This window comes from Acomys russatus, chromosome 18 (genome assembly GCF_903995435.1).
Source record: "Acomys russatus chromosome 18, mAcoRus1.1, whole genome shotgun sequence".
Lineage (NCBI taxonomy): Eukaryota > Metazoa > Chordata > Mammalia > Rodentia > Muridae > Acomys > Acomys russatus.
This window is the reverse complement of record NC_067154.1, coordinates 5,207,941-5,231,975: the sequence shown is the minus strand read 5'-3', so window position 1 is coordinate 5,231,975 and position 24,035 is coordinate 5,207,941. Positions and strand designations below refer to the sequence as shown.

The 24,035-nt window shown below is 45.5% G+C and overlaps 1 protein-coding gene across 1 annotated transcript; it reads left to right on the top strand.

The window, feature by feature from the left end:
* The first annotated feature begins 8,154 nt into the window (after positions 1 to 8,154).
* Dleu7 (deleted in lymphocytic leukemia 7) lies at positions 8,155 to 24,009 on the top strand. Its single transcript, XM_051160668.1, has 2 exons — positions 8,155 to 8,876; positions 23,741 to 24,009. The coding sequence occupies exons 1-2, from the start codon at positions 8,454 to 8,456 to the stop codon at positions 23,945 to 23,947; spliced, it is 630 nt and encodes a 209-aa protein (XP_051016625.1). The 5' UTR covers positions 8,155 to 8,453; the 3' UTR covers positions 23,948 to 24,009.
* Positions 24,010 to 24,035: the final 26 nt, after the last annotated feature.

The window sequence follows — 24,035 nt, the reverse complement described above, 5'->3', positions numbered from 1 at the left end:
GCTGTACTCTCCTTCCAGCATTTACTGCTGCTGATGCCTGGCTTCCACTCACTGTACTTGTTTACGTTGAACTGTCAGAGCTGAACTTCACCGGGGAAGAAGGAGTCCTGCTTCGCTGCTTCTGAGACAGCTGGGCAGGGAGAATGCGCTGCCAGCATCAGGATGCAGGCTGTGTTCTGACAGCCGCAGCCATTGGCTGGACAAGCTCTTGGTATATAAACAAACAAACAAACAAACAAACCCTTCACTGCGGAAGAGACACATTTCTGGGTGCCTTGTGACTTAGGGGACCCACTCCTTTACAGATGGGTTTCAATTATTTTCATTCCGCTCTCATCCCGTTTTAGAAAAAAAAAATCCCATACTGTAAGTACAGTGTGCTCATGTATCAACATTTCTGCAGACAAAATTAATCCTGTAGCAGATGCTGTTACATGGCATGTGACCCCAGCCATTGCCCTACGTTGTTGTCACACTAATGCCACATGAACCAGTGAGGACTGAGTAGTGAGGGACTATATCACACGCAGGCTGAGTGTGTGCTGTTTCCCCCTTTAATCACTGAGGTTAAGTATCTTTCCATGTGCTTGCTGAACATTTGACTTTTTTCTAGCTTAATTTTTGCTATGTTCAATCAAAATGCTTGCTATTAAAGCAACAACAACAAAAACTCTGGGTGCTTTTCTTATATTCATGGTTTTGGTATGTGTTCCTCCCTTTTTGTGAAGTTTTATTTTCATTTATGTGTGTACGTGTGTGTGTGTGTGTGTGTGTGTGTGTGTGTGTGTGTGTGAGAGAGAGAGAGAGAGAGAGAGAGAGAGAGAGAGAGAGAGAGAGATTGTATGCCACATGGGTAAGAGTACCCATGGAAGCCCCAAGAGGACATTGGATCTCTAAGCTTGGCTTTGGAGAGTTCTGAGCTGCTGGACCAGGGTGCTGGGAGCTGACTCAGGGTCTTCCACTACAGCACCAAGTGTGCCTAACTGCTGACATGTCTATTCAGGTCTCACCACGTGTCTTTTAAATGTAACTTGAGCTTTTGTTCATCTCCACAAGTTTCGATATTGTACGTAACGAAACCTACCCAGTTCCCTAAGTGGGTGCGGTGTCCTGTCTTCACATGTGCCTCCTACTCACGCCTACACGTATACCCGCTGCTGCTCCCTTCTGACACAGTCTCGGCAGCTTCCGTGTAGCCTCAATCCACCTGTTATTCCTTCTCACAGGGAAGTAAGAACACTCCCAGTTTTATTCTTAATCCCAGTGATAGCTGCTGAGTTTTGAGTGGGTTTCCTTCTTCAAAATTCATGTTGAAACTGAAGCATCAAGTCTTGGGAGGTGCAGTCTTTGGGGGCAGTGAGTCAAGAGGGCCTGTGAGATGTGCGCACCTAAAAACAATGATGCTGGACAGAGGTTCCAGGGTAAAGAGCACTTGCAGCCCTGGCAGAGGATCCAGGATCAAGATTCCCAGCACATCCTTGGTGGCTCATGGACATCTGTAGCTCCAACTCCAGGAGATCCTATATCTTCTTCTGATCTCTGTAGATACCTGTCAGGTACATGCAGGCAAATCATGCAGACATGTAAAATAAATATTTTAAAAGTTTAGCAGAAAGTTCATCCCTTTCTGCTCTCTCCCTTTCTACACATGAAGGGACAGCGTTCATCCTCCTGACAGATGTGGCAATAACAGGCCATCTTGGAGACAGAAAGAGTGGCCCTCGCTATTCTCCATAGCCCACCTTAGCCAGGATTTGGGATTTGGAGGTAACCAAAGAGCATCTGCATTTTCTGCCCCCCTCTTTTATTCTACCTTGGTCCTCAGCCCCCATTGGGGGCGGTCTTCCTCCTTCAGTTACCCCTGGAAAAGCCTCGTAGCCAGCACCTTTGGTTATAGCAAAGGTGTTCCTCCTGCCAATCCTAATTGTATTTGATCATTTCTATGAAGCATTTCCAACTGTGGTCAAATTAGCATTGCTAAATTTTAATTTATTTTTAAAAAATTAATTCACTTTACATTGCAATCCTATCCCCTTCTCTCATCTCCTCCCAGACCTACTCTCTGTCCCCAGATTAGCATTTCTAAGACTCCATTTCCAAATGGTGGACAGTAGGAGATTTTAAAAATGCTCCTAATATGTGTTGCAATGAAAGTTTAAGAATATTGTTGTTGTTTTTTTCCCTTTTTCTGTCAAGGGGGAGATGTTTAAGGAGTTTCTATTTTTAGTATCTTTTACCTTGTTTCAGGTTCTCAGACAATTCTCAATAATACATTGTAACAAATGTGATTAAAATGGCTGAACAAATAACATAAGTAGATCTGGTGGTTTCCCTGTTTGCCTGGTGCAGAGGAGAGGTGAGAGTACTCGGCCATTGGGGCTGGTCCGGCTCTCATCCCCTGCAGGGAGGGCTTGAATTGGGAAGAATCTGTGGAATCTTCCACTATGAACTTTTGGCTTCATGGAATTCTATCTATTGAGCATATCACAAGCCAGGCTAAAGAGCTATGTGCCCCAAACCATCCCTTCTCATTCATTATAACAACAGGAATAAGAGACACAGTTGGGAGTACACGGTGTCAACAAAACCAACCCCAGTGTCTGTTCAACTGTGATGTCTGAAGAAAAGTCATCAAAGACCAACAACAGAAAATTCCTTAGGGGAAAAGTGTGTTAGAAAATAGAGACTCATCTAAGGAAAAGTATTTGGAAGATTTAAATGATTTTTTTATATATGCTTTTACTTCTTTCATTCCTCCTCCTCCTGCTGCTTTTATAAATATCGTCTCCTTATGTAGCCCTGACTGGTATGGAACTTGTTATATAGGTCAGGCTGGATTCAAACTCTGAGGTCCACAAGACTCTGGTTCTTGAGTGCTGGGATTAAAGGGACAAGCCAGCATGCTTAGCCTTGTTCTTTCTATTGAACTCCAATGGAATCTACTAGAATATGAAATATATGGGGATCCTAAACTGATAAGGTGGTAACATTTTATTTTCACTAAGGTCAGAGACCCTAGAATCCTATTGACAAACTCATCAACCCAAACCATTTCTTTCTGAGATAGATTATAAATATATAATTTAGGCTGGCCTCAAACTCTCAATCTCCCTACGGTTAGGGTTTTGGGGTTGTAGCATGTGCCACTGTGACAGACTCTTTGCCCATTTCTATCATTAATTTCCCCATGTCAACACATAAGCCATATTTATAAATGTAATCAAAACAATTTAGGATACAGTAGCCCTTTAAGTTTCCCTTTAAGGAAAAAACATTTTTGGAGGTGACACTGGTCATCCAGCTCTGTTGAAATAACTTGAGGTGATCTGAAAATTATCTTACTCTTAAAAAACTCCCTCACCTGCAAAATTGCAACAACTCAAAAGGTTGATATGTATTCTTAAAATTTTCTTTTTTTCTTCCAATAACAAAAAGTTATTCCTAGAAACAAGCTTTAAAACACAGTGAGTATGTTGGTGCTCACCTGCAGCCCACCACACACTGCAAAGCACTCAGAGGCTAAGGCAAAAGCATGGTGAATTCAAGGCCATCCTGGATACATAGAAATACCCTTTTCCTGGAACTTGATTCATTAAATAAGGTGAACCAAGCAAAATAATTTCTACACCAGGAAAGAACTGTATCTTGTGTTGTAAACGCAAAGCACAGCCTGGCAAATTATGTCTAATTGTATCAGGAGGCCCAAGTGTCACTCATCGTTTCCAAGGTTTCTTTTTCCTCTTGTGTTAGTCACTTTTGTTATGACAGAGTGCACAGCCATATTTGGGCCCTGTGGTGAGGCCGAGCATCACAATGCAAGTGCTACCACAAAGCTGCTTTGCCTCATAGTGGCTTAGAAGCAGAGTGTAGGAGGTGAAGGCAGAGACAGGGGTCAGAGACTGGTTATTACCCACAAGAATACGCCCTCAGTGACCTCATCTTCATCAGTATCCTCCATCTTCTAATACTTAATGGATCCCTGATGAGGTCAAAGCCCTCTCCATCTAACGCTCCCTCAATGATTGGCTCCACCGGCAGAGGACCAAGCCTTGGACACACTAGCCCTTTGGGAGATACTTAATATAAAGCCATGATTCTCTCTTCACTCATTCTTGTCTTTCTTTTCTTTACTCTGATTCGCCAAGCCATCGGCCTAAGAGGGTCTTAGAGGGCGATGTGTATACGATGTTTTGAAAGCACATTGCTGTATGCAAACATTGTTCTTGGCAATTTCGCAGTTTTGTGGCATAGGAACATCTTTCTCCCTCCCTCCCCCCCTCTATCCCTCTCTCCGCCCCCCTCTCTCTTTGTTCTTTACTGAAAATCGAACGTTTAAGCTGAAGTTAGAACTTCTTGTGCCCGTTCACAACTTGATGTCAATCACTGCAGTTACATATTTACAAAGGGAACTTGATCTTTCTTGCTCTGTCTTCTGCCTTGCATTTTTCTTGTTTGATTGTTCCTCCCCCACAGACCCTTTTCACATTTGTGTGTCCCCATCGTCTACTTTCCCTCTGCTGTGCTCCTCCATTGTGGTTTATACTCCACAAGAACCCACTTTGGCCTCTTCGGACATGCTTTGTTTTGCTCTACTCTATGAACTTCCCCAGGGTGCACTGAAGGCTAACAGCTCCATTTCTGAAATTCTCTTGGCTCCCTTTTGGAGAAAAGCGCTAAAGAATGTAAGCAGGGACCAAATGTATCTGGGCTCCCCTGAGTCCTTTGAAAGTGACTCTGCATACCCTTCCTCTTCTGCCCTCTCTGAGACCAGCTTCTCAGACACCCTGAATGAGCACTGACACCTCTGGCTCATGTGCGAAAAGAGTCTGTGAGCCTTTGAACTAAAAGAAGCGCCAGGACTCTTGACCCTGTAGTAACACTCTTCCTTGTCCATTGGCAGGTGGACATTGGTTCTCACTGAGCTTTTTAGCCCCTTCTGACTCTCATCTCTTGTCCACGGGTGTCTCAATGATTTGGGCACCCAGTTAAAAGGTTCTTGTGCATTCTGGGGGAAGACAGGAGTTTCCCTGAGAGCTTTAATCTGCAAAGCTCAGGGGATAGCAAAAGTATCATGGAGGTAGTTGATTGGATAGAATCAGTAGTGTTTAGTCAAAAAGGTGCTGGGTCACAAGGTCAGTGAAACTGACCTGCTACTTTTTCAGTGATATATGTTAGCTTACATTATGATTCTTTCTGTTCTAATAAATTAAACCCAAAGTGGGTTTTGTCTTTTGTATGTAAACAGCTCAGTGGTGGGACTGCTTTCATGAGCAGCTCTGTGCAGGATGCAAATGATGCTACAAGGACTCGTGCTTTTCTCCATGGGTATTGTTGTCTTTTCTCTCTTTGGTGTTGAGTTATTCATAGGCAGGCTTTCCCCTCAGACTCACAAGATGGCTGCAGAGGGTCCGCGATATGTATCTCTTTGGTGTCTCATGTACAAGGGACATCGCAGTCAGCCATTTGCAGTAGAAAGGTTAGCTTCGTGATACTGGACTTCCCATGTATCTGGAAATAGCAAAGGCCTTGGAGGTCAGTTGTGTTTTTTCCCCAGGGCCACTGCAGAGGCTTCCTGGTGTTTGGTTGCCACTTCTGTTGCTTGGTAACAGAATCTTGATGCCTATTGAGTATTCTCCAGTCTCCTTACAAGCATGTGCTTCAGGAGTGAATTTTGGTCCGTTCTTATCTTGGCCCCTTTCGTCTCCGTAAGAACGCCTTGACAAAAAAAAATTGTCCTACAGTTTAGGCCAAGATGTAGAGGAAAGTCAGGTGAAGCTTTTTATGAAGCTTTTTATGTCTCCGAACTTGAGTAAGGAGGGACGGTGAAGAAGAGATAACCTCTAGGCTTAGAGATTGTTGGCCAGCAGCCATTGTCATTAGTTAGTGGCTTGAAGGGAAGTGGCCCAAGGTCCATGTACAAAACTCAAAGTCGGTGTGCTGAGGGTGACCTTACAGAAAGATGGAAGAGACCAAGGGCTTTGATGACACCTCGGAACTCCATCATTAAGCAATATGGAAACCACCTTCAGACTTCTTGTAATATGAAACAATAAATTCTTGTTGTCAGTTAATTCATCCCCTCCCCTTCATTCTTTGCTATCTCCGGCCCTATACCATGAAGCTCCATTGTTTTATCTTTCACAGTGCGTTCAATCGAAAGCCTTCACCGTGAGAAGGTGGTATGTGATTGGCTGCAGCCTGGATGACCCAAATCTCTTTTTTCTATTATTTGGGTTGGTTTACCTTATCTGATCCCATCGGCTGAACATGGAAGATGAAGAATATCCACAAAGCAGTGAAAGCACATGTTCCATAAAATACTGAAATAGATACTGAAGCAAAAAATACCAGTTGTGCGATATTTTGTGCTTTTGAATGAGCCCTCCTTCCAGTGTTTCAGATCAGGTACACAATGAGTGTGGATGTGCACTCGGTCTGAAGGTCCAGTAAAGATGTCCCTGCAGGTGCTTTAGACCAAGGACAGACCTGCCAATGCTATTAATTCATGTCAATATCCCCATGAAGCCTTTCCCTTAGGGTTTTGGGTCTCCTGCTTTGAGCTATACGCCATTGTGAGATCACACAGACACAAATGTGACCCATGGCTGAATAGATGAAGCATTGCTTCGTTGGAAGAGCTCCCAGGTCATCTTTCTGTAAGTGGTATCACTCATCATGTTTTGTGGTTTTCTGGCCCTCATCTCATGTACTTCCTGGATTTCAGTTGTCTCGTGGCTCTCAGAATCAGTGTGGCATCTAGAAGAGTGGGGGCCAGGTCCTGTTCTGTCTAGTGATTGCTGCCCTATGGACTGGAATTTCATCTGTCAGGAGAGTTTGCAGTCAGCAATCTGAGAGCACAGGGGTTAGCTCTTGGAGCCTGGGAGACCTGGCATGCTCTGTGCAAACAAGGGATGGTTTGTGCTATTCCTGCTTCATCTTTGCTGAGCTAAATGTGTCTCAACATCTCAAGGTTTAAAAAATAAATACACGTTTTGGAAGAATTTCTGCATTTCTGCATATGAACTTAAGTAACTTTATGGCAAGATAAACTAATCAATATGAAACGGCTTCTCTCCAAAGTCATTTCCCCTGTGGCTGCACAGACTAGCATTTTAAACCTAGATATAATTAGCATGAGCATGCTTGTTTTTGCCTAAGAAAACCTCTTTATTTATTCAGATTGGTTTTCAGAGGGGAAGGAAACACGGAGCATTCCAGGAGCCTTTGCGGGAGGGTGGGGAGGACTACACAGAGTAAACTATTCCAGAGTCAAAGGAACCTTAAAGGGCCCCCACATGTCTTACCGATCACCCTCCATAATTCCAGCACCTTCACCGTGCATGTTCCAGACAGAGAGCTTCTAGAACTGACTCCACAGGACATGCCCTCCTCTGGCGTCCTCATACCCCCTCTGTGCCTTTGCATCTGCACAGCTGGATCACTAGACTCTCCAACAGTTTCCCTTGCGAGAAGAAAGCAGGACATGATGCTCCCTGGGCTAAGTCTCTTCACTATTCCCTTCCAATGTCTTTAAAAACCAACCAGAAACAAACGACAACAAAAACAAAACAAGACAAAAACCACGGGTGGCTGCCGATCTAGATTAAAATTACCAGACCTCTCCCATTACTTAAAGGACACAGCCATGTTCGGTGTCATTAAACATGGGTATTTGTACAACTGTCCTGAGGATCATGCTCCATAAAAGGAATGACTTTTGACCTTGCTGCCTGAGTCCTTGCACACAAAAAGGTCAAGCTTCTCATCTGGTTAGTGCCAGGGTTGGGTTTCTGGAGCAGGCTATGCCAACACTGCCATTTCTGCATCAAGGGTGTCAATCAGTACCCTCCCTTGGGGAACAGAGCAAAACGGGCTCAACTTTGAGGTACATCGTCCATATGTCTTATTTGGGGATCTGCAAGGCTTTGAAGGCTATTTCAAGGACTTTCTGAAATGCCTCAAGGGAAATTCACCAGTGTCCTTGTCTGTTTGGCTGAAGCTCTGGGCACGTTGGTTCCCTGGGTGGGGTTTTGACACCCTAGAACTAGGGCCTTCCCTGCCTTAAGCGGTCCTTTGCTGGCGTCCTTCAGGGAAGGGGGCGGGGTATCTGGGGATAGATAGATACATCCGCACTAAGCAGCGCGGTTCCCCACCAAAGCCCCGAGAGGCGGAAGAACCAGAGCTCAGCATCTGGCTGATGTTCAAGCGCTCACCGAATAGGCTTCAGGGAGCTTTGGGTCATTTTGAGCCCGTTCTGCCTGGAAGTGAATGCAGGGGCCAGTGAGGGTCACCACCTGCGGGCCGGGGGCGGGGCGGGCCACACACGCTGAGGGATGTGGAGTCCAGGGGAAGAGCCAGGAGTTAGAAAAATGTGACCCCGCGACCCGAACGCCTTCAGCAGGCTCCTTCGCTTGCGCTCTACCTCCTCGCCAGCGCCCAGCTGCCAGCCGGCCATGGCCAGCCCTGCGCCCTTAGTGGCTTCCATCAGCCACCAAATGGTGGCTTTGCAGACACTGCAGCTGCTACAGCAGGAGTGGGGCTGGGGTGACGGTCCCAGCGCCCCCGGGAACCCACGCGGTCTGGACCACGTGCCCATCACCCCGGCTCGCCGCTCAGGCCAGATGCGGACCCGGAGGGGGTTGGGGCGCGGGAACACCGGGACGCGGGGCTCCCCCGAGGCAGGCGGGCTGCGAGGCGCCGAGGGAGGCGCTGAGCTGCTGCCCTTCCCCCGGGACCGAGGGCCCTGTACCCTGGCGCGGATGGCAATGCGCAGCGCGTTGGCTCGCGTGGTGGACTCGACCTCGGAGCTGGTCAGCGTAGAGCAGACTCTGCTTGGGCCTCTCCAGCACGAGCGGCCCTTCCCCATCCACCTAAAGGTGAGTCTTCTTTGCCTTCCCCCTGGCCTGCAGTGCCTGGATGAAATGAATGGGGCCATAGGAGTCGGAGCAGGGTGTGGTCAACCTGCCGTGGACGAGGAAGGGGGCAAAAGGAAATACACACTGAGGATGGAGCGTGTGGGACAGAGAGCTTGAGAACCAATCACCTGGGCTCTGCCAGACTGTGGAACTACACCTGGGCAAGAACAGCACGCCTGTACGGTGGAGTGGGGTGGGGTGGGGGCAGGTGTGTGTGTGGGAGCGTGAATAAGAGGAAGCCTTGTAAGACCTAACTTTCACATGAAACCTTTTTCTACCTGTGGAGGTCAGCTGCGCCCCCCCTCCACCCCCTCCTCCAAGCTTACAATCCTCCTTCAAAGCTTTAAGTACACTTTAAGTCCCTGGTTGCATATATAACACCCTCTTTGTTTATTTCAAATTCCTTCACACTCGTGAATCACAATTATTTTTGCATAAATCCAATTCCCTACAGAGCACAGAGACCGGACAGAGTCAACCTAAACCCTCATAAGGTGGGGTGGGCGGAGGGTAGGTGGTCTCTGGTGTTGACAGGCTTGCTAATAGTAGCAGGGATTCCTGCTGAGTCAGCTAGCTGGTACTGGCAGAGTTGGAGTCTAGGGTTTTGGGGGTCCAGTCCTGGTCTTGCCATTGACTAATTTCATTGACTGTGCTGGTTAGATTTGATTAACTTGACACAGCTAGGGTCGGCAGAGAAGAGGGAACTTCAATTGAGAAAATACCTCCAACAGATCGCCTGTAGGCAAGTGTGCTGGGGCATTTTCTTGATTAATGATTGATGTGAGAAGGGAGTGGGGGCGGAGAACTCACACCCAACTGGGCAGTGCTACTCCCGGGCAGCTGAACAAGTCCTAGGGAGCAAGCTAGGAACCATGGTTCCTCCATGCCCTCTTTTTTCAGCTCCTGCCTGGAGTTCCCGCCCTGATTCCTTCACGAAGGGCTATAAACTGTAGAGGGAAATGAACCCGTTCCTCCTCGAGTTGTTTTTGGTTATTGTCTTTATCACAGCAACAGCAAGCAAACTAGGGCAAAGTCTTAAGGCCACAACTTTTTGAGACCTGCTGGCTCTCAAGTTGTGGCCAGGAGCACCGTCCTGTCCATCCAGTGAGGAGGCTAGAGGGGGCGGGTGTTGAGGAGAGCTTCATGAGTCCCTTGAGGGTGGATGCTATTCTTGCTCCACAAGCCAGAGCTTAGAAAATATGCAGTATATTAAGTGGCATATAACATGCTGTAAAAATGTCAAATTGAACATCACCAAGAAATGTCCAAGATAGGGTTCTCTCTCTGTGTGTCTCGCTGTTTCTGCCTCTCCGTCTCTCTGTCTCTGACTCTGACACTCTCTCTCTCTCTCTCTCTCTCTCTCTCTCTCTTTCCCTTCCCCTCCCCCATGAGAAAAATAAATTAACTTCCGCCAATGTATGACATAATGTTGTGAGTTATATATTAATTTCATTGATTTTAAGATATGAAACAATGTGTCTTAGGACGGATACGATTTCAAGTGTTATGTAACATTAGAAACATGTTAAAAAAAAATACACGTGTATTAGCTGTTTCGGGGTCACTATGACTGTGTGAGTCAGACCGTAAGCATTGACAGTCGTCTGGCAGCTGCATGGAGTTCAATTTAGGAGAAGGACAAATGAGTCTGGACGCTTAGGAGGAGTGGGCAGGTGAAAGACCCGCATGGTTGCTGTATAACCACAGAATGCGAGACAGGTCAAGCCCAGACAGCTGAACTTCAGTGCGAGTCAGGTCAGTGGTGATGTTTTGAGGCGGTTTGAACAGGAACCCAAATGCTGTTGGCACTAAGACTGTGGCGTTTTGTTCAGTGCCGTGGTCACCCCTATTTAGTAATCTTTTAGACTTTTCTAGTTGACGTTAGGTCCTAAGTACGTTCCACCCCTTTCCAGGAGTCTTCACCTAAATCTTATTCATCTTCTGGGAAAATTGAAGTCAATAGATGCAAATATCGTCATTTCCCTATTAACTACTGTGTGTGTGTGTGTGTGTGTGTGTGTGTGTGTGTGTGTGTGTGTGCGTGCATTTGCATGCTTGTGTGCAGGTATGGAGATCACAGATCAATGTCAGGTGTCTTCCTCAATTGCTCTCTACCTTATTTTTTGAGACAGGGTCTCTCACTGAGCCTGAAGCTCACTAGTTTGGCTAGATTGGCTGACGGGTAAGCCTCGAGGACCTTCTTGTCCCTGTTCCCTCAGCACAGGTACCGGGGAGGGGTGTTATTACTCACATTTTTAAAAACGTGGGTGCTGAGGATCTGAACTCAAGTTCTTATGCTTGCCCAAAAAGCACTGCACTGGTTGAGCCATTTCCCTAGTTCTTCCACTCATCTTTCTTACCATCTCAAACAAATAAACGTTTCCCTGCCACGGATTCTCTCTTGTACCACTGAAGCAAATCTTTCACTTGTCTCACGTTACGCATTCAACAGAGAAGAGTGCTCAGCCCTATGGTATACACTCTGTGTCTTTCTGTAATACATTATAATTGAGTTTAATTTATAAAGTAGGTAAGTAGGAGATTATCTACAATAATCATGTATAAACCAGAACAGTTAATAACAATATACAATGATCAATCATCTTCATTGTACTGCATTCACCCCTGTGTTGACCTGGGACAAAGCAATGCCTGGGTGTGATAAGGTGAGTGGCAGGGGCCTCATGAATTAGCCCTAGGCCCCTACATAAGGGCCCCTTGAAGGCAAGCTCTGTCAATATAGTAACCATGCTGGCTAAAAAGTAACTAATAGGTGGGAAGAGTATCCAACTTGGAGCCTGGGCAAAGGGCTGATTGCTATCCTGGGCAAGGTGCAAGGGGACACTGAAAGAGTGCATCACACTGTTTAGGACTGGACCTAATTTAAAATGTATACATTGTTTACTTCTGCCAATTGGTATATAATATTTTCATCCTGTAGTTGACAGCAGGTAACTAAACCTGGGGCACAATGCAGCCTTGAATAGGGGCCCCAACTGTGTTTTCTGCCACCTCTCTGCCAATCCCTCAGTCCACAGGGATGCTCAAGGCTTTGTCACCTTCTCCTTCCATTGGAGTCAGAGTCCTTTTCTTCTGTTTCTCCAGCAAGTTTGCAGCTTTCTGTTGGGTTGCTGTAACTTTCTACAAGTACGCAGGGTGCTCATGGGAAGAGGGGCCTTGGTCTTCTCACTGCTAGTCTGCGGCTCACCTGTGCGGGAGTGATGTGGTTCAGGGACTGAGGACAGTCTGGCTACTGGAAGTGAGAGGGGCAGGGCCAGCCAGAGGCTTTGCTTGGCTTGTTGTTTGGAGGAAAGGGCTGTCTCCGTTTGGCTTCTAAGCAAGTGTGATCACGCAGTGAGACTAGAGAGGGCTGCATTCCCCTGGAGCTGCTGTGCTTGGCTTCGTCAATACTGTTGAGTCAAACTGTTTGGATGGAGATTCCTTAGAGGTCACAAGGCTTGTTTGCTATACAATATGAACTCAGGAAGGTAGTGCTCATGGAAATGAGATCGTGCGCGAGAAGTTCCTCAGTGCCAGGTCTCATTGATGGGGTTGCTTGACACACACGGTAGCAGGGAGACTAAAGCTAAGGCCAAGGCTCAGATGGCAGTACTAGGGACTATGCCTTGGTGTCAATCCACCACTTAGTCCCAGGAGCTTTACAGAGTGCTCTACACCTTCCGGCTCTAGCTCTATGAGTTCCTTCACCCTCCTATGTCCCCAGCCTCTTTTATTAAGAGAGCTAATGCTGCCTGATCTAAAGGGTGGCTGGCGCAGCACCGTCTTAGTTGGTAGCTTCCTAAGTAGTGACAATTCTCGAATAAAGGTTTCTTTAAAAACCACAGAAATATTATATGTTTTTGTTTTAATCCCAAGCATGGAGACATGGGGCTGCTTTGTAGCAGCTGCCTAGGATTTGCCCCGTGCTCTGGCAGAGGCATGGTTTTGTCAGCGGCACATAATTTCTGCTGACTTGTCAGAGGGGATATAAATGCTAGGGTGGAGCGGGTTGTCGGTTGGTTGTTGGGTTGTGGTTTGTTAAGTAGTGCCATGCACAAAGAAGAAACAACAACAAGAAGAAATTATATATTCTGATGGTGAAGATCAAACTTGGCCCAAGGAGCTTGACACCCCTAATCAGCAGAAAGTAGTCTAATGATAATGTCGCTCCTTTCTGGCCTCTGACTTTATTCAGGGATCTCTTTCCTTTCCTCTCTATCATTTTTTCTCTTGAATCTAGTGTTAAGGGGTTGAGAGGGAAGAAGAAAAGAGGTGGAGAAAGGTAAAAGAAAGAGGAAACCACGAAGTGGTAAAAGTCTGGCTATAGCTTCCTGTGGAAAGCTGTTGCTATTGTTGCTGTTAACAAGCTGATAGCTCATAAACTACTACTACCATTATTATTATTATTATTATTATTATTATTGTTGTTGTTGTTGTTTTTAGATCTCTGGATGACTCTGACTTATGAAAACTGTTTGCATTTCCAGGGTTGTTGATAAACATACAGTTAGGACAGATAACTAAGTGGATTTTCAAGAAGTTTCCTCTGTATAGAATTCAGCTTGGCTTTATGCCTTGGCTCCATTAGTACTACCGATAGGTGTCATTGTTGAAGGTTTAGGAAGAGCGATGGTGTGAGGTGTGAAAGCAGAGCCATCCTCACCTTAGCAGTAACAGGCATTTTCCTCTCTATTAAGCATACTTCTCTCTCTTTTTAAAACTTTTATTTATTTTTTCTTCTTTTATTCACTTTACAGCTTGATCAAGGCCCCTTCCCTCTTCTCCTCTCAGTCTCTCCCCTCACACCCTCTTCCCCACTCCCCCATGCCTTTATCTACAGAGAAGGGGAGGCCCCTCATAGGTACCACCCCTCTCTGGCATATCAAGTCATAGCAGGACTAGGCACATCTCTCCCGCTGAGGCCAGACAAGGCAGCCGAGCTATGTGCATATTTTTTCTTTAAGTAAATAAACTTACATTTGGTATTCTCTTTGAATATTTAGAAAATTTCCAACATATTAAAGGAAACATTCAGTGAGCTTCTTTGTGGTGGATGAGTGATGTTTAATAGTTTCGAGTCTTGCCAAAATTGGTACAGGTAACTAGCTTGGGAAATATTTATTACAGGAGGAAAACAGGCTCTGGCAACTGCAGGGCTTTGAGGAAGACTGGGTATGGTAGGAGTCAGTGTGGTTTGATTATATCACAGGCCAGGCCATGTGGATATTATGAACTAAAATAAATGTCCTACTTGAGAGTCTGTGGTAGACAAGGCTAGAGCTGAGCATCTGCGTGTCATGTCTTGCATCTTATCCAGGCTGTTGTAGTCACATTGTAGACTGGGTGTGTTGGTCAGTTCAGCTGCTGTAACAAAACTGCTTCAACAACAGACGTTCATTTTCTCATTCTTCAACGGCTGGGCATCCAGAATCAAGGCCCTTGACGAATTCAGTTCTTGTGAGTTCTTCTGTCTGGCTCCAAAGGCACCTCTCAGGGTCTTCATATTGCCTTCAGAAAAGGGGAAGAGGAAGAGAGAGAGAGAGTACTTCCAGAATCTTCTTAGGTGAGAGGACTGGGGACATAGTGCATTTGATAGAGACACTATCTAGAGTATACGAAGTTCAATCCTTAGCCCTATGTAAAACAAGGCCTACAGTAGTACATTGAGAGATAGAGACTGGGTGAACAGAAATTCAAGGTCTTCCTTGGCTGCACAGTGAATTTGAGATCTCATGAGCAGCCCCCACCCATTTAGATGTGAGTGTGTGCGTGTGCATGTGCATGTGTGAAGGTAGTACCTCATTTCTCCTTGCTTGTGATCTCTTTTCTTCTTGCTTACCTTCCCACAGGCCCTGTGTTACAGGCAATCACACTGAGGGCCAGAGCTTCAATGTAGGAAGTTTCCAGGTATTCAGTCTGTCATGCTGGGTGGTCCACGTGTCCTTCCCTAAAGGCCACCTTATAGGGTGACCAAAAGCACCGAGCATTGGCGAAACGCAGGAAATCATTATCAAGCCAATGGTAACAGCAAGAATATGACAGACATTTGTCCCCAGAGGGAACATAGACATGTCCAGGACACCAGAAGGCAACCAATCTGAACTGCTGAAAAGATGACCAAGCCAGTTTTGAAGTGACCCTGAGTTTTACCAGTCTTCAAGAGTTAAAAACGTTTAGTTTCCGAGAGCAACATCTAAAGAAGGCTGCAGAAAGACAAGCTGATGCCAACTTTCAGAGACAGAGCTTCCTGCCATAGCTGGCTAACCTTTCCTGTGAACTCATAAAGGTCAATAAGTTCATGAGAGTAACACTCTCTCTGTCACACTCACTAGCTCGTGTTAGTATCTCACTTTCCAGAGTGAGACCAGCAGCCCCCACACTGCTAACCTTGGCCTTACTCTTATACTTATGTTCCTTACACTCAATAAGTGTGACGACCAGCTGTTCAAAGAAGACACTACCCCATTCATGGTTAGGGGAACTGGCTTCTACAGGTTTGGGAATAGTGTCTTAAATTATAAACCTTGGATACTGGAGAGATTGTTGTGGGGTAATCTACCAGAGACGATCACTTGGACATGGCTTCAAGCTAATAGAAAGCCTTTGTTAGCCAGCCAGTGACTACACAGGGTGCTCATGGCCTGAGTGCAGTCCCTAGCCTTTCTCAGTGTTAACTTTTAAGCACAAAGCCGACATCCTCTGTTGACACATCTCAGTTAGCCAGAAGCAGAACTCCAGAATTGGAAAAACAAGGTTAGTATGTTTAGGGACTTTCCCCGAACTATGGACTTTGATAGGTTAGGTCTTGGTTCTGGTCTTGGCAGACGGCCCTCCTACATGATGGGTTCCAAACCCTGAATGTGACTTCCAACATGGTGTCAGTTGTGTTCAGCTTTGGGGTTCTACTAAAGTCTGGGGTCCCGATACAAGATTGCTCAGCGGTTAAGAGCACTGGCTGCTCTTGCAGAGTACTAGCTTTGATTTCCAGTACTTACATCAGGTAGCTCACAACCATCTGTGAGGTCAGGTTCAAGGGGGATCTGACACCTTGTTCTTGTGCCAGGCACATACATGGCACAGCCAGGCATGGCACGCCCAGTCAAACACTCATATATGTAAACTAAAAATCAATAAATGTTCAAAAGTTAGGAAACTAAGTGTGGGAAGATGGCTCACCTTGTATAGTATCTGCTCTGCAAGTGTCGGTGGCCAGCCTTGATTCCCCCAGGGCACACAGTGTGGTGGTGTGTGTCACTAATCCCAGCGCTGGGCAGATGGAAGTGTGAGAGTCCCTGGGGCTTGATGTCCAGCCAGTCTAGACAATTTGGTGAGCTCCAGGTTCGGTGGGGGGGACTCTACCAGGGAAAAAGTGGAGAGAGTGGTTGAGTAAAACTGATCTGGACCAGCATATCTTTCTTCAATAGAGAGGGTCTTCAAGTGGAGGGCCAGGAGACGAGAAGAGAAAGAAGATAAGAAATCTGGGCTTAGGAGGTCTTGCTCAAGCTATGCCATATGCCAACCAAATTTATTAAGAAGTACAGCTTCCACAATGCCTTGATCCCAGGCTGTCTCTTGCTCTGCCAAGTATATTCCTGGTTTTAGAGAAGGCGCTGTACTTTCTCCATACATCATGGCCTCAAGGAAAAGCTCTAGAAGCCCTGGCCACAGGCTATTACTGGTTCTGGTTTAAAGAAGATGCTATGTATCTTCTCCACATATTGGGGCCTCAGGCAATGCCTCAGGTTGGTCTATCCCTCCACAAAGGCACCTGGTATTGATCTCTGGCTACAGTGTGCTAGTGTGTGCCCATGTGCACGCACACACACACACGCACGCGTGCGCACACACACACACATGCAAGCTCCCATGCTCACACACACACACACACACATGCAAGCTCCCATGCTCACACACACACACATTATGAACATTACTACCAAACAAATAAAAATTCATGGTTGTCAGTGGCCACAGCTAAGGGGACTGCTTGTTATTTGAGATAGAATTATGCTTTTGTGGCCCGATGTCTATTTTATTTATAGTTTGATAATACTTTATAATGGAAATAACATGAAAGTCGGGGCATGAAAGCTTTCTGAAATGCATTTTTGGGGAAAGACACGAGAAAAGCTTTAAGACAGCTCTGCTTGGCTCCTGGACAGGAACTTTGTAGGGTTTGATTGCCATGAACACACTTCAGTCTCGTTGGTAGTCATCGCAAAAGCACTTTTCAATCCCACTGAAAATGGTGCTATCCCCAAAGTCCAAGCCAAAACAAAGCGCGAGGGAGGGGCTTCATCATAATCTCCACAAGTGAAAATGCTTAATTTTCTCTCATCAATGATGGGCTTTTTTTTGGCGATTCGCACATACTCTGGCTCTCCACTGGGTTTTTCCACTGATACACAGCTACTTATCTGTTTGAGAGTAGCCTTGGACTCAAGTCAGATGCTGATGAGCCAGGTGAGATTGGGTCAGGTCCCAATTGTCCACACTCTTCCTCTACGCAGAAAATACCATCCCCGTTTCAGTGATATCTGTGCAGTGGAGAATCCTAATGGGTCTGGGGTCATGTTCATTGTTATCCCTGCCCTTGGCTGCAGAGGAGGAGCTGGTGTGATGCTAGGCAGATGTTTAAGGGCAAGGTGCTCCCCAAGAAACCCAGGGAAGGCTTATTTTTTTCTTCTCTTTGCCTCTGTGTGTCTTTGTCTCTGAGTCACGGTCCCCTCATCAATTTCCTTTGCCACCCTCTCTGCCTTTCTCCTTGTCTTTCCTGCTTTCTGTAGATTCTGTTAGGAAGGGATTTGGGGAAAACAGGAAGAAAGATGTTAGTGAGGCCATTGGAACTATAGCTTGGGATGTGACCATTTTGAAAAGAGTGCTACTTAACGCTGACATCAGCAAGTTGCCAACCAAAGTTACACAGACCGGTAAGAGGTGACCTGGCAAGTAAAAAAAAAAAAAAAAAAAAAAAAAAAAAAATCACCGTTGGGGCTTGAAGTGACTGAGGCTCTGACTTCCATCCCATGTAAACAATTGTAGTTTGTGTCTGCAGTTCCATACTGAGAAGCAGAAACAGAATCATCTATGAAGCTTGCCAGGCAGCTAGTCTAACTGAAACAACGAGCTCCAGCATCAGTAAGAGGCCTTTCCCCCAAAAAGAATGAGAGTGCTGGCGATAGAGAGACAGCTCAGAGGCTAAGAGCACCGGCCACTCTCCCAGAGGACTTGAGTTTGATTCCCATCACCCGTAGGACAGCACAACCATCTATAATTCCAGTTCCAGGGTGTCTGACAACCTCTTCTGACCTGCATATACATGGTATACAGACATATATGCCGACCAGATAGTCATACATGTAAAATATGTGTCTTTTTTGAAGGTAGAGGGCTAGGCAGACAGTCCAGTCAGGAACTTGCACTGCAGGCACGAGGAAGAACTGAGCTCACATCTCCAGAACCCAGGTAGCATGGCATGGGCCTATAAGGCCAGCACTCAGGTGAGAGGGGACAGCCTGAAGTCCTTTGGCCTTGCCAGTCCAGCCAAACTGGTGGGCTTCGGGTTCACCAAGAGGCCTTGTCCCCTCCAAATAAAGGTGAAGAGCAACTGAAGGAAGACATCTGATGGTAACCTCTGGCCTCCATGTGTGCACGAGTACAGACACACATGCACACATGCACATGAGCAAACACACACACACACACACACACACATGATAGAGGCACCCCTCCATGCACACAGTGATTGAGAAAGACACCCGACATCAATCACTGTCCTCCACACATATCTGCACACACATACAACCAGGTATCCATACCTGCTTGTACATTATTTAAGTAGCATCTACATTAAGAGCCTGTGACATCACACGGGGTTTCTGGATTTATTGCCCATCAATGCTGCTTTCAGAAAACAAATCCCGAAGCTGTTTCCTGCTGGCAGATGTCTCCTGTCTTCAAGCCTTTGGCTCTGAAGGGAATGTTTATTTTCAATAAGATTTGGAAAAGGATTTAACTTCTCCCTTTTATGGGCATTGCGGGTACAAATAACTTGAAGACATATTCATTGTAATGCTTTTAAAAGTACTGTTTAAACATTTCAGGACATTCATTATTAATAAACACAATATGCGATGCAAGAAAGTCTCAGAGCAACAGTGTTCCTAAGAGACCCCCTTTTTCTGAATGAGAGAACAGAGCTGACCAGGAGGGGAGAATGCCCTGGGCAGGCCACTGATTAGCAGGGGTGGCTTTGCACACTACAGACAATTCTCTATGCCAGCTATTATTAATTTCATTTTACAGATGAGAAAAATGTGTTTTCCATGGATAAAATGGACTGCCTGAGGGTGACCTATCAAATGGCAGAACCAGGGGTGTTGATGGCGATTGCGTTGCTCTTGAGACAATGGGCTCCTCCTGCTCAGAGGGAAGCGCAGCCTGATATGTACAAAGGCCACGCTGAGTGACATGTTTACAGTGCTGGGACTTAGGATGCTGTCATCTTTGGAGAAGGAAACTGTTTTACCTATTACAGGACAGAGTTCTGCTGAAAATAGAAACAACAACAACAACAACAAAACCCCACACAGTTATTTTAAAAATAGTGGTAGACTGGAGAGATGGCTTAGTGGGTAAAAGCCTCTGGCATGCAAGTCTGATGATTTTAGTTTAATTCCCAGAACTCATGGTAGAAGGAGAGACCAAATTTCCAAAAGTTGCTGCCCCACCATCCACATATCGTCTGTGTAATGTGCACGATAGCGTGTCACATGTGAGTGAACCTTAGTGTGTGTACACAAGCACACTCTCATCGTATACACACTTACAATAGTGATAAATAAATGAAACTGTAATCTCCTTCAAGTAATTTAATTGTAATAGCATTGGTTTCTCTGGTATTTATGTGTGAATTTTTGACAGTAACACATGGGGCACTTGGTAGGAAGGATCCACCCATTTTTGTAGGGTTGGTGCATCTATTCTAAGCATGTGAAACTCTGTTCTTCAAGAAGAGTCTGTCTTTGTGATGGTCCTATGGAATGCTGCCATGTCCCATGGGTCATATAGCCCTGCTTAGGATCAGTGGGAGAGTGACAAAAAGTTATAGAGATACACATAAAATGAAACTGTGGTCAGCTGGGGTTCTTCCACATACTAACAATACTGTCTCAATTTGGAACCTCAGCATGTGTGTTAAGTACAGCATGGGGGAGGAGTTAGCTAGTCCCATCTCTGTAGGCAAGCAGTCTCAGGCCAAAAAAAAAAAAAAAAAAAAAAAAAAAAAAAATTATCACAGTTGACAGGCTTTGCATACACTGACTGGTGGTCCATAAACACTCACATATACAGGCTCCCTAGGAGAGCTTTGCTAGGCACCAAGACCTTGGTCCTTGTGGGTAATGGCTTTGCCAATTGTCCCAATGGCCCAAGGCCTTGAGAGACCTCCCCACAGGCTATGCTCATTTAGGGCTTCCTCCTCTCCATACTTATTAGTTTTCATTGCATGTTTGGGCAGATGATTCTTATGCCCAATCTCCTCGCTGGATTATCAACTCTTTAGAGTTAGAGAGTTTAGTGTAGTAAAGTAACATAGCTTGATGCCCATTTAAAATAAAATTGCTCCCTTATTAGCTGAGTTAAACAGGCTTAGACTGGTAGCCCAGTAGATTAGTTAAGACATGGGAGGGCAATTTCAATGCACTTAAAAAGGTCAGCGCTGCCTTCAGTTTGGGCCACTGTAGCCATCAATACATTTCATAGACAGAATCTGAAATTACAGAATGCTTTAGAGGCTCCTCGAACTGCTTTCAGTTGCCCAGCTATGTAGTTCTACCCCTGGCAAAGTGCTCAAAGCATTGTAGCCCACTGAATTATGTCTGGGAGCATCTTGGACTTCCTATATACCAGCCACAGAAAAGTATGGTTTGTCATTGAATGGAGTGAGATCATGGCCAGTATTGATCATGTGTGTTCCTATTGAAAGCGACAGAGCATTTAATGAGCCTTGACCTCATGTCAGGGGATTCAGTCTTCCCCAGCAAGAGCAATGCTGGGTTGACTGGAGACAATGATTGGTGTGTTTACAGTTGCCATTCAGCCCTTCTAGAAAGGAAGAAAAGAAACCACCTGTTTTATTTCTTCCTCCCCTGGAGTAAGAGTCACACTGAAAGCCAACTCTTAATAGTTTGTTTGCTTTGACTGTTACCGTGTTTTAGAAAGGGTTAAAAGGAAAAGTTGTTCTAGGATAATGAAATAAAGAGAACTTGCAAAATTCACCAGAAGTCTGCACTTTGCCCAGGCCGTCAGGAACCAGCTGCAAACTTTTCACAATTTTCCACAAAGATGCCTTATTTGAGTGTTTACATAAGTAAATGTGAAATCAATTTCAGGTTTCAGGCCCATGGGTTTGCTTCTCAAGGCGTTTTAATCTTGGTTAGGCATGAACAGGCACGTGTCAGCACAGGTCTGTCTCACTGCTCCCATGGCACGCCTTTTCACTCTTTGACTCTGTGCTTAGATTGGATTCCTTCTGTAGAGCAAGCACACAGTTTCCCTTGATGTGGCTTTGGGGGAAACAGTCCCTAGTGACTGTCTCAGACCAAGCAATAGGATTCTTCAGTAGAGGTTGCCCCAACGACTGTGGGAAGATGATCTTGGGAGACTCTGACCCCTTCTGAACAGAGGTGAGAAACACTTGAAGGCAGGAAGGCAAGAATGCTGGGCAGAGAAGGTTAAGCCAAGTTCTGTGTCTGGGCATACTAGCATCCAGCAACAACAGTACATGCTCCTGCCTCAGCTCTAGGCTTTCACACTGCTGCACGGAAGTAAATTATACTTGTTTTGTTTCCTAGGAAATGCTGAAAGATTAGTGGAAACCCAAGTCCTTTTTACTCAAGTGACAACATTGTCTTTTCTTTTTCTTTCTTTCTTTCTTTCTTTCTTTCTTTCTTTCTTTCTTTTCTTTCTTTCTTTCTTTCTTTCTTTCTTTCTTTCTTTCTTTTTTTCTTTCTTTTTCTCTCTCTCTTTCTCTTTCTTTCTGTCTTTTTTTTCAAGACAGGGTTTCTCTGTGTAGCCTTGGCTGTCCTAGACTCACTTTGTAGACCAGGCTGGCCTCGAACTCACAGTGATCCGCCTGCCTCTGCCTCCGAAGTGCTGGGATTAAAGGCATGCGCCACTACGCCTGGCCAGACAACATTTTCTTTTGCGGGGGAAATAGTTTCCTCTTCTAGCCAGAATTAGGAAGAAATATTGTCCCCTCACTGTCTTAGTGACTTAGAGCCATGTTGGCCAAGGAAACTTACAGAAGAGAGAGTTTGTTGGAGGCTTACTGCTTCAGAGGGTGAATCCATGACTATCATGGCGGGGAGCATGGCAGCAGGCAGACAGGCATGGTGCTAGAGCAGTGGCTGGGAGCTCACATAGTGTGACAGCAATGATGAGGCAGAGAGAACAAGAGCTTTTGAAACCTTAGAGCCCACCCCCAGTGACACACTCCAACAAGGCCAACCTCTCCATCCTTCCCAAACGGTTCAACCAACTAGGAACCAAGCGTTCAAGTATATGAGTCTGTGGGGCAGTCCTCATTCAGAACACCTAATCCCCAACCTTCCATTAACTATTAATCCTTTTTTCTATTGTTAGGGAATTGGGGGAGGTGATGGGGAAGAACATTTTATACTTTTTCTTTTCCTAAGCTATTGGATTTAATTCTTTGCTTAGTAACTTTCACTCATTTTCCCTTACGCAAATAGATATTTAAGTCTGCACATCTTTCTGCTTTCCACAAATGTTGATACAATATTTCTGTGTGTGTAGAGTATTCTCAAAGCTCATTTTTTTTTTCCCATAGACCTATGAATCACTTGGAAGCGGTTTTTAAAGTCATTTGTGCTTGGGAAGATAAATTGCCTCACTGAGTTCTCCCTGCTTACGCTGTGATTTTTGTATGACACAGACTTCCTGATCTTTTAAAGATATGATTTGTGATGACATGCTGGCATCAGACTCCACAAATATTCCAAATGTATTTGAGAATAACTTCTGTCTGATTATTTCCATCGGTTTACACTAGTCTTCTCCATGTGCATAGCATATGCTGAATGATTTATTTTGTTGCATAATCTATCAGTTTGGGTTTTTAAAATATTTTGAGATGGGAATCTCACTTTGTAGCTCAGGCTGGCCATTTCTGGAGGCCATGTACATTGTACAGGGACTCATGAACATGGTAAATGCCAAGCAGTAAAACACAGCCTATTTGTATATTTGTCACAGCTCTTTTAGGAACAAGTAACAGAAACTTGGTGTCAGCTAGTTTCAATTAAAAGGGCTATTCGTTAACTCAGGGAGATGGGAAATCCTAGCACTTCCTGTTCCAGTATAGCTGGCTTCATATAGTCAGGAAAGGTCATTAGAGTCAGCCGCTTTTATTCTCTCTCTTTTATTTTTGCTTGGGAGACATCCTCATTTTCACCTTTTTGTACAGCTTACAAAGTGTTTCCAGGTAATCCTAGTCCAAGAGAGCATCTCTCTTCCGGTCCAGCAATGGGGGGGACCAATCGCATTGGTCAGTCACCTGCCCCTGACCAGATCGCTTGACTGGGCATGGTCATTCTGCCATCTCTGATCAGTTCCCTTGACTGGCTGTGATGTCCTCTCATGGACCTGGGGGTGGGATTGAATCAGCATTAGTCAAACTACCCTCCCATGGCTAACGCTGGAAAGGGTACTTGTCTGAGAAAAATCTAGACATTGGACAAGGGAAGCACCACAAATGTTTGCATTCCTAATCTAAGTTTCTGCCCATTTGCTGCTCATTTCAGGACAGTGTGGAGTTCAGGAACATCTGCAGTCACTTGGCTTTGCAGATCGAAGGACAGCAGTTTGACAGAGACTTGAATGCCGCTCACCAGTGTCTGAAGACCATAGTGAAGAAGTTGATCCAGGCACTTGCTAATCTCCCATCAGATGCCCATGTGGTTGCCTGCGCTTCCCTGAGACAGATCTTGCAGAATCTTCCAGATGTATGAACATGAGAGACAGCCAGACTACAGCGGGCCTTGCTAAGAGAACGGAATCCTTCACCTTCTAAACGATCGGCAGTGATGGGTGTTCATA